General features: G+C 53.4%; 8 protein-coding genes across 8 annotated transcripts in view; 4 read left to right on the plus strand and 4 right to left on the minus strand.

Moving 5' to 3' along the window:
- Positions 1-106: 106 nt before the first annotated feature.
- On the plus strand, positions 107-496 carry PpBr36_10060 (uncharacterized protein; the record flags this gene model as incomplete). Its single annotated transcript, XM_029897175.1, has 1 exon — positions 107-496. The coding sequence occupies one exon, from the start codon at positions 107-109 to the stop codon at positions 494-496; it is 390 nt and encodes a 129-aa protein (XP_029745347.1).
- A 421-nt stretch (positions 497-917) lies between these two features.
- On the minus strand, positions 918-1421 carry PpBr36_10061 (uncharacterized protein; the record flags this gene model as incomplete). Its single annotated transcript, XM_029897176.1, has 3 exons — positions 1342-1421; positions 1070-1265; positions 918-1045 (listed from the first exon to the last, which is right to left on the minus strand). Exons 1-3 carry the CDS (start codon positions 1417-1419, stop codon positions 918-920), a joined length of 402 nt encoding a protein of 133 aa, XP_029745346.1. The 5' UTR covers positions 1420-1421.
- Positions 1422-2115: 694 nt separating this feature from the next.
- PpBr36_10062 (uncharacterized protein) lies at positions 2116-2590 on the minus strand (the record flags this gene model as incomplete). The annotated part of the gene is made up of 2 exons (XM_029897177.1): positions 2116-2418; positions 2495-2590. The coding sequence occupies 2 exons, from the start codon at positions 2588-2590 to the stop codon at positions 2116-2118; spliced, it is 399 nt and encodes a 132-aa protein (XP_029745349.1).
- Positions 2591-4279: 1689 nt separating this feature from the next.
- PpBr36_10063 (uncharacterized protein) lies at positions 4280-4910 on the plus strand (the record flags this gene model as incomplete). The annotated part of the gene is made up of 2 exons (XM_029897178.1): positions 4280-4376; positions 4507-4910. 2 exons carry the CDS (start codon positions 4280-4282, stop codon positions 4908-4910), a joined length of 501 nt encoding a protein of 166 aa, XP_029745348.1.
- Positions 4911-5511: 601 nt separating this feature from the next.
- On the plus strand, positions 5512-6301 carry PpBr36_10064 (uncharacterized protein; the record flags this gene model as incomplete). The annotated part of the gene is made up of 3 exons (XM_029897179.1): positions 5512-5784; positions 5918-6134; positions 6246-6301. The coding sequence occupies 3 exons, from the start codon at positions 5512-5514 to the stop codon at positions 6299-6301; spliced, it is 546 nt and encodes a 181-aa protein (XP_029745351.1).
- Positions 6302-6394: 93 nt separating this feature from the next.
- On the minus strand, positions 6395-8062 carry PpBr36_10065 (uncharacterized protein; the record flags this gene model as incomplete). The annotated part of the gene is made up of 1 exon (XM_029897180.1): positions 6395-8062. The coding sequence occupies one exon, from the start codon at positions 8060-8062 to the stop codon at positions 6395-6397; it is 1668 nt and encodes a 555-aa protein (XP_029745350.1).
- A 1071-nt stretch (positions 8063-9133) lies between these two features.
- PpBr36_10066 (uncharacterized protein) overlaps positions 9134-9725 on the plus strand; it is a gene marked incomplete at both ends in the record, with an annotated part of 7001 nt that continues 6409 nt past the window's right edge. The window contains one exon of the mRNA XM_029897181.1: positions 9134-9717. Coding sequence (XP_029745353.1) covers positions 9134-9717 — 584 coding nt within the window. The remainder of the gene's footprint in view (positions 9718-9725) is intronic.
- PpBr36_10067 (uncharacterized protein) overlaps positions 9229-9725 on the minus strand; it is a gene marked incomplete at both ends in the record, with an annotated part of 993 nt that continues 496 nt past the window's right edge. The window contains one exon of the mRNA XM_029897182.1: positions 9229-9666. Coding sequence (XP_029745352.1) covers positions 9229-9666 — 438 coding nt within the window. The remainder of the gene's footprint in view (positions 9667-9725) is intronic.

Consider the following 9725-nt stretch of genomic DNA (forward strand, 5'->3'; position numbering starts at 1 on the left):
CCTCTCCTGTACAGCCCTTTTTTTTTTTTTTTTTTTTTTTTTTTTTGTCCAGCCATCTTTTCATTTCTTTGAACTTTTTAGCTGCATCCTTTTTACCACTTTCACCATGCACTTCTCCAAAGTCTCCCAGCTCATGGCCTTGTTGGCCATCGCCGCCCCGGTTCTAGCCGCGCCTCGGGATCCGTACAACGCCGAGGGCCCTCGTCACCACGTTCCAACCCAACCACCCTCTCCCGTTCAAACTCAAGGCTGCGGAACCGGGGGACAGCACCAGAGGGTCCGCGCCCGGGCGCTAGAGCCCATCGATCTCGCCGGTGCCACTGAGCCTGTAAACCCCCCGCCTGTGGCGCTGCTCGGGAAACTCAGGCCCGTGAAGGTCAAGAGCTTCAAGGGCCCGAAGACACCATCCAGCGAGCCCGAGATCGCGAAGGTCGGCAGCCCCAAGAGCTTGAAGGGGCCATCCAGCGAGCCCAAGACGACAACGCAGCAGAACTAGGTGAAGATAGTTTGGGACGGTCCTACGACAGACAGGTTGAGGAGTTTGTGTAAAAGGTTTTATATTTCCGTTAGCTACTACACTTTTGCTGTGTCAACTTGGCCAAAATAAAGCTTGTTTCGTCCCACGTTTTCATCAGAACTTTCGCAAATTGACCAAAGTAACTGGTGCGCCTTGGTCAAAGAGTAAAACTGTTTCCAAGCCCGAGGCACGAGCACATCATACCAGTGTTATTCCGTGGCAAACTAAGCTTTAGGCACCTAAATCCCTATCAAGATTCAAGCATATATAACCTATTCATTCCATCAGGTTCATTTGATCGAGAAAAGTCCAGTCTTGTGCTCTGGAAGAGACGGCGCACTATACAAAACTGATCTCTAACGGTCACACTTCCCTCCTAAACAGAGCGCCCATCTTTCACCTAGTGACCAAAGTTCAAGGAATTGCGCAACACTTGTAGTTGCTCGGCCCCGGACACAGGCCCCTGGATTCGGCAAAAAAAGGGCATCGTTAGTAAACATTGCGCGGACTCGATTTTCATACTCGGCACTGGTTACATGGAAAAAGAAAAACTCAGATAGAAGTTGACTAACGGATGAGTATAAGTGTAGCACTCGGATTCCAAGAAGCAACCCATGCCTACATCACCCTCACATTCGGGAACGATGCAGCACTTGACATTGTCCGGGTCGTTGGGGCATGCGCCGGTGACGGGCTGCCGTCCCTTGCGCCCTTTGCACCAACTTATCGTCTGGCAGGTTCCGGTAACCTGTGCATCGTCATAGCGCGATTTACGCATGTTACTTTTGTTCATGAATCTGTCCTGTCAGTTAATACAGACTCACCTTCTCGGCTTTGCATAGACTACCAATTGCGCCAAGGACAGGCATTGCCAAGAGCGGGAGGAGAGCGAGGAACCGCATGGCTGTTGAAAGCTTGTTTTTATTTTATTTTTTGGGGGAGGGCAGAGTTGTAGCAAAGGAGTTTATTGCTGCGGTCGCATCGGCACTTGTAGCCCGTAAAAGGCCATCCGTGACAAGAAGTCAAGTGCATCATGCCCGACGGGGACTTATATACATATTCGACTGAGATAGCATCATTGGCGGCTCACGTACCCGAGCTGAAACGGGAGCCCTGCTGTGGCTGCCGCGTGCTTGGGGGTCGACTGGGCCGATGTAGTTTGTTCAACTTTGTTGTACCGACATCACTGGCGCTCTGGCAGCAACAAGTGCCGGTTATCGGAGACGGGGGTGTGGCAACTTGTTTATTTTTAGCGACGAGCTGAAAACCCTCAACGTCGCCTCTGATTAGATCTCTGCAACACAGCACATGTGCTTGTCCCCACGCCTTCCTCATGCATATAACAAACAGGGGGAGGCAACAAAAGGACGAAGCGAAAGAAAGAAAGAAAGAAAGATTCACGTAAATTATTCTCGCTCTCTGATGCAACGAACAAGAGTTGCTCATGATATCGTTGCATTCGATACTAAAGTTGAAAACTAACTTCATACCCAGGAAGACAAATGCAAAATCCACAAAGCCCCGCGTGCACAGACAGCACTCTCGCTCATAATTGTCCAGAGCCCATCTCAGTCTACTGTAGTTCACATTCGGGCTATCTAGCAGCCAATCTGGTTAGAGTCGACGGAGCAGTCAAAAAACTGAGGCTCGGGCTCGGGTTCAGGAGAGCGGGCGACCACCGCCGGCTTTTCGACGTCACGCTTCTTGCTGCAGCCAATCTGGTTAGAGTCGACCGAGCAATCCAAAAACTGCGGTTCAGGTTCGGGCTCAGGAGAGCGGGCAACCACCGCCGGCTTTTCGACGTCTCGCTTCTTTCTGCAACCAATTTGGTTAGAGTCGACGGAACAGTCAAAAAACTGAGGCGCGGCCTGGACATTGCCGGCGAGCAAGACGATGGCCCCCTGCAGCGTTGGTAGCTATGTTAGCCTCGAGGTCCGCCATGATCCCAATGGACCGGAGGGTCGGGTTCGGACTTACAGTCAAGATGCGTGTGGGGGAGAGCCCAAGGCCGTGGGCCAGGGTCGAGGCGCCGAGGGCCGAGGTGAGGAGCTGAGCGAAGCTGGGAGTGCGCATATTTGCTGGTGTTTGGCGTCTGTTGCGTGACGGGGTTTGAAGCGAGATGCTGCGCAGCGGTAGTGGTATTAAAGCCGAGTTGTCGTAAAGCTGAAGTGAGATGCCGCACAGCGGTAGAGATATCAAAAGCCGAACTGGTGAATGAGTTGAAGGTGTGCTTAAGAGGCGAGGTTGATGATGATGATGAAGAAGAAGATGATGATGATGATGATGGTAATAATGAAGATGATAATGATGATGATGATAGACAAAACAAAAAGGCTACTTGCAGGACGGAAGCTCGCTATTTTATACGTTCGACCTGATCATCAACAACTAGGTATTGGTAGGGAACGGCTACTATCCACTATCACGCTTGGAGCTCCAATACGATGCATGGTAAATTAGAGTTTCATGATACGTTGGGTCAATACCTCTTTTGGCACACACTCCGCCCGATTACTGCAATCCGTATTTGGAACGACAGGTTATGCTCACGGTGGAGAATGAAGGAAAACCAAGGTCCACTATCAAAAATGGAATGGAGCACATCTCTGTGAATGAAACATGGCATCGACAGGTGGTGGCAGACTGGATGTGCTGTAGATGTTGATCTTCTACTAGTCTAGTTCTAGAAGTAGCCTGGAGAACTCTTTACAAACATTTACCATGTCTGGTGCAAGATTTGCAAGGGAAAACTGCACTGAGAAGACTGGAGATGGCTACACGAGGGATTCCCATTTAGGTTTCAGGGTGTCATTGGGACATGATGCACAGTTCACGTTCACTCAAGATCAAAAAATCCATGGTAGGGCTTGAACAGCAAACCGCCAAAAAAAAAAAAGTGTAGCAACGCTTAAACACATCCAGTACCTTGGGTGATAATTCTGTTGATCCGGAGTTTACGCGCATAAAATGGGGGTGGGTATACGGCTTAATTTTTTGCTTTTGAGTTCTGGGACGTGAAACAAAACTAGTCAAGCAAACGAACAAGAAAAAAAAAAGAAATTATAGAATACCAGCGTACCTGGCCATTTAGTGTCTCACCCTATCGCTTGGCATATCGTTTTTCAGCCATTTTTTTGCACGGTTTTAATGCGATCAGAAATAGGTACGCAGGGTAAGTTCAGGCCACGATCCATGCAACCGGCGGAGCAGGGCTGAGCACCCTACGATTTGCAAAATAACTGCGTCATACCCGGTACAAACCCGGTAATAGATGGACTTTTGTCAGCGGGCTTAAGCATAAAATTATAATTAAGGTGAGTGATTCCAAGGAAACCGATCGTCCCCCATCCGTCAAGGGATGTCACGTCGCGTATTTGCCCCCGGAATGACCCACAAGTGTGGGTTGACGGGTGTCTAGGTTGAGATAGCGAAACACGAAACAAACAGCATTTTCTATGCTGACCAAACCGCGTTTGTTAAGCGCGGAGGTGGCTGACAAATTCCAGGTCGGGATCAAAAAGTTGCGCCACAGAACCGAACGGACTTTGGCCGAGAGAAAAAAAAAAAAAAAAAAGAAGAAGAGTAAGCAAAAGTAAGCTACCAGCTTATCAAGCACTCCTCCAGGGCGGGGAGGGCTTGGAAGCTCTAAATAGTTCGCCTGGAACCCCACCATCATCTGACCATGCCAAACCCTTTGTTGTGTTGATCCTGGAGAAGCCACCTAGTCATTCAACGTCAATTTCCCACGGTACCTAGACAGAAATGGCGACCACAACAGGCGGGATCCCAGTCCTGGTCACTGGCCAGCATGAACGCATTGGCCAGCCCGTGTGCAAAGCATTGTTGCCAGAGATATCCGGTAGGCACGTTTTCTTTGACCAAAAAAAAAAAAGAAAAAAGAAAAAAAAAAAAAGGCTTTCTTCTTCTGCTCGTTTTGCTGCTTGCTGTCTGGCATTCTCTAACCCTCTCCATCTGGCACCGTCTCCCAGCCGTCCACTTCACCCTGGTCGCGCACATTGAGGAGGAGTTGCCTCTGCTGCTCGCGGGCGAGCGACCGAACCCCCCGAACAACTCGGTCGTCACGCCGGGCAAATGGGAGCCCGAGTCAAATCCTCCCGTCGCGCTGTTGCTGGGAGGGGCCTACACGGACGAGATGGTGCAGAACCTGCGCGCGTCGTCGGGGTACGGTCCGGATGACGTGGTCGCGAAGGGTTCGTCGCCGACGGCCCCGAGAAGAATCCCCTGGATCAAGATCGACAGCGCCAAGTCGACCCTTGGTCCCCAAGACCCTGGGTACTCGGCCGACGTGGTCCGACGCCTCAAGCAGGCTGTGTTGAAGCTGCAGGCCGATGGCAAGCTGGACGGGCAGCATTGTGAGTTGTATGCTGTTTGATGGAAACTGTGTCAAGGTACAGGGACGAGGCTTTGTTATCATCTGGGTAGTAGTGGCAGTAAAACAATGTTTCGAGTCAATTTGACTGATTGCAATGCTCTATTCTCCGCCGCGGCGGATGCGATTGCGGGGTATTTTCCGGTTGTCTGGGCCAATGTCAATCCCGAACCACCAAACAAAAAGTCGTCAAGGTCGTACGTACCAACCAACAAAGTCTGGTTAAAGATGAGCTGATTAATTTCCGGACTGCAGCTCATTGAGGGGAATTTTCATGTATCCCGCCCCCTGCATTGTGTCTGCCGTCCAAGCATGTTGCAAGCCACAAAGAAAAGCTTCGTATCGTCCATCTTGGCATGCAAACAAGGTTGCATCAGTTTAGCATACACGGCACAAAGAGATTGCAAAGACAAAAAAATCGGCAGTATATTCCCGCATTCGATTCTTTACTGCCCAGCTACATAAGCAGCCCGATCGGCAGGCTTGGGTAAAGTGAAAGTCATGGGCATTGCAAACAGGTTTCTCCATCACCTCAACCGTTCGGGACAGCCGATATCTTTTTGGCAGCAGCAACAGCAGCAGCAGCAGCAGCAGCAACATCAAAATGGCGGCCCTCATCCTGTTCGCGGCCGCTGCAGCAACGGTCACTGGCTGCGAGCTCCCTCCCGGAACGCTACCCACAACCATCACGGAGGGTTTCGCCATCCAGGTTCAGAATCCCGAGTTCCCCGTCATCCACAACCGGCTCATGAACCTGTGGGAGGCCGGTGGTGGTGACAAGCACCTTTACCTCGCGCCCGCCGGCAACTCGAGCGACTCCCTGACTCTCGTTGACGGAGTTGTCACTCTTGCCACTGTGGTTCCGACCATTCGCGCTGTGATTAATGGAGAGGCACGCTTTCAGTTTCTTTGGTTTTTTTTTGTTTTTTTTTTCTTCTTTCTCGCAAGTCAATCAATGACGCTGCAACAAACCATTTTATTCTTGATTAACAAGGTCTTTTGAAAAACAGTACACCCCTGAAGACAATACCACCAAGATGTTCATGACGGAGCGTGGTGATCCCCGAGCTGTTTACGACGTGGCGTACGGCTGCAATCCGGATACGGACGAGGTTCAGACCGAGCTTGTCTTGCGTGCTCGTGGTAGCGAGCCGGGCGGACACATTTGCGTGCGCTCTGCGTCTGGGGAACGACACGAGTTCCGATACTCGCCACCTGAGAATCCAGGTGAGTTTTTTTTTGTGTGTGTGTGTGTGTGTGTGTGTGTGTGTGTGTGTGTGTCAGTGGTTGCGATTTTATCCCGTTCTATATGAAATTCTGACAGGATTATGAATCCAGCGGACAATCCATCGAGGCCATGCATGCCTGTCAAGTTGGTGGTAGTTCACCCTTGATACATGAATGATGAAAGAGGTGGACTGGAAATGGATCAAAGAGGTAGGTTACCTGGAGTTGTGTTCTGAGTGGCGCAACTCTAGTGTGGGTAATTATACAGTAGACCATGATAGCGTCTTTGTAGTTCCCGTCAATTGATCCTCCTTCACCATGACTGGCCTCCCAAACCCCTCTGATTCAAGCTTCTTCTTCAACACATGCTTCATAATCTTTCCCGACCCTGTCCGTGGCAGGCTTTCAGTAAACCTGAAATGCTTCGGGATCTTATATCTCCCTATTAGTCCTTTGCAAAATGATACGAGATGTTCATGCGGCGGACGAGACGACTCTTGGACGCCTTGCTCCAACACAATCCATGCGTATCCGACCTCTCCCCATGTCGAGTCGGGAACGCCGACGACGGCAGCCTGGGCCACCAGCGGGTGCTGCATCAAGGCCGCTTCCACCTCGGCGGGCGCGACGCTCTCGCCCCCGGTGATGAAGATGTCCTTGCGGCGGCCGATGATGTAGACGAAGCCGTCCTCGTCCCGGCGAGCAATATCCCCCGTGCGATACCAGCGCCCCGCGACTCCTCGGTCCGGCCCACGCTCCAGGACCTCGAGACCTCCATCCGGACCCGCGTGGCCCCAGTACCCAGGCGTGACGCTCATGCCGGACGCGACAATCTCCCCGGGCTCGCCGGGCAGGACAGGCACTCCGGTGTCCGGGTGGACGATCTCGACGTGCGTCATGGGGCCCGCGAGCCCAACGGACCCGGCCTTTCGCCTGATGACCTGCTCGTCCAGCGGCGGCATGCCGAGGAAATGCCCAGCCTCGGTGGTGCCGTACCCGTCGACCATGTTGACGCCGCGGTCGAGCCACCAGCGGACGCGGGCGGGCGGGTTGGGGGCGCCGCCGGTGAAGACGGCCGCGAGGGCCGCCCAGCGCCCCGGCGCAAAGTTGGCGGCCCTGCGCAGCGAGTCGGCCATCTGTGGCACGCAAAAGTAGTGCGTCACCGCCGTCGCGGTCGACGCGAGCCGCTCGTTGGTCGACGCCGCGTCGAAGCGCCGCGACATGACCACCGTCCCGCCCCGGAGGAGCATGCTCCACACGCACACGGCCAGCCCGACCAGGTGGAACAGCGGCACGTCGCACAGCAGCACCGACCCGGCTTCCACCCGGCCCAGCACGCTGTAGTTGACGGCCGTCGCGAGCATGTTGCGCCGCGTGATCTTGACGCCCTTGGGCCTCCCCGACGTGCCCGACGTGTAGACGATGGCCGCCGTCCTGTCGGGGAACCCTGCCCCGTCGTCGTCTGCTTCCTGCTGCGGTGCTGCGGACGCGGCGGGGAGGGTCGACTGGTCGACGCTCGCGATGAAATCTTGCAGGTCCATCCGGCGACACGCTGCTGGAAGATGGCGCTCAAAGTCCTGCCAGGCCAGGCCTAGCGTGTCATCCCAGAACAGCAGCTTTGGCGAGCAGTCCGCGGCCAGGGAACAAATCTCAGACGCCGACAGTCTCCAGTTCAGGGGAACTATGATTGCGCCCTGCCGCATCAGTGCCTGCTGCAGGATGACGACGAAGACGCTGTTGGCCGCCACCACAGCGACGCGGTCGCCTTGCTGCACGCCTTGAGCAGTGAGGGCCGAGCAGGCCTTGTTGATGTCATGGTGAAGTTGGCGGTAGGACCAACAGCGGCCCGTCGCTATGTCAACTGCGGCTGGGTTTTCGGGACTGGCCCTGGCGTGGTAGGCCACTAGGTCTGTCGACATGGGGTCCATGATTATTCGTACGGCAAACAAACAGATCGTTGGAGTTTCCCTACTAAAGTACTAACATTCTCTCTCAGTGAGAGTCAACCCGGTGCTGCTGCGCAACCCTCACTGATGCTTAGTGGCTCAGTCTTATGCAACTCCAAGTCTCCTATTTGGCCATGCATCCTTGAATCCTTGACGAAAAAAAAAGCGGCGCAGTCATCTCTCCTGTTGAGCTATTGTCTTAGCCTAGGCCAAGTCCGAGGTCACAAGGTGAAAGTGCAAGAGAATACGTTCGATTGGTGCTCGGATATTTTTCAACGACAGCTGGTTGGGGATGAGGCCGGAAATAAACCTGCGCTTGCAAAAGCTGCTCCACCGATATGCGTCAATCATGTGCATTTTGGGGGCCGTCTTTGGTAACGCCAAGGAGCACAGCTTTCCCCTATGGGGTTTGGCGGGGATAGGCGTTGCGGTTTTGACCTTATTTCTCGTTCGCGATGGGCCTAGCCGTAGCCAAATGCTGTATCCAGTAAGGCTGAGGTTGCCCGAGACGAGCTTCGATCCCAGGAAAGACCTGATTCCGTCCGCCACATTTTGTTTTGACAATATATAGTCATGAAATATCACCTCTGCTCTCTCCTAGTAGATAAACTGATTCATTTATTTTCAACTGCAAAATGCCTCGACTGCTGGGGGTCTTGGCCCCGAGGATTGGAGGCAGGGCAGCTTAAAGGGGAGTGTCACGCTCTGATTTGGATGTCGCCAAGATTCGATTGGTGCTTACTCGGGCAAATGCGACTGTTGTTGGTTGCCTCCATGTAAGAAATTTGTTGGTTTTATTGCCCAGAAATCTGACCATATTCTTAGTGACTGCTGCAGGTGTCAGGCGCAGTCTTCCTTTTGGTGTGGAGGCCAGAACGTTGTAACTTGTATCAGTAGGCAATAATCTTTGGTGTTACCGTGTTGGCAGAATATCGAGTTTGGTTAACATTGATTTAGTTTCAGAGATTTATCGGTGCCTCTCGGTCTTCTTTTGGAGTATTGTTCGAGCAACCACAAAGTCCATTGATGGGTTTTGGCAGGCCTTATAACAAAATGGAGCACACAGAATATTACGACGGCAGCGAAGCAACAAGTTCTGCTTCTGGCGTGCAAACCCCAGAATCCGCAGCAAGCATGGCTTCCGTACCTCATCCCTCGTCTTTTCCCGCCATCGCTATAGTCGGCATGGGAATGCGTCTGCCGGGCGGGATCCACGATGCAGCGTCATACTGGGACCTCCTGGTCAACGGACGCACGACGCGCACGCCCATCCCCAAGAGCAGGTTCGACATGGACGCCTGGCACAACGTCACGAGTCGGCACGGGCACTTTTTGGCCGACGAGACGCTCCGCCGCCTCGACGCCGGGTTCTTTTCCTCGCTGAGCAGACAGGAGGCCGAGATGATGGACCCGCGGCAGAGGCTGCTGCTCGAGGTGGTGCACGAGGCGTTTGAGACGGCGGGCGAGACCCGGTGGACGGGCGCCGACGTGGGAGTATACGTCGGGCAGATGGGCAACGAGTGGGACGGCATGGCCATGCTGGATAGGCAGGGTGCCAAGTCTGCCAGGCCAGAAGTGTCGGGCGACTACATCGCTGCCAATAGGGTATCCTACCAGTTTGACCTCAGGGGACCAAGGTCAGTCA

The sequence above is a fragment of the Pyricularia pennisetigena genome (assembly GCF_004337985.1).
Source record: "Pyricularia pennisetigena strain Br36 chromosome 7 map unlocalized Pyricularia_pennisetigena_Br36_Scf_7, whole genome shotgun sequence".
NCBI classification, from domain to species: Eukaryota; Fungi; Ascomycota; class Sordariomycetes; order Magnaporthales; family Pyriculariaceae; genus Pyricularia; species Pyricularia pennisetigena.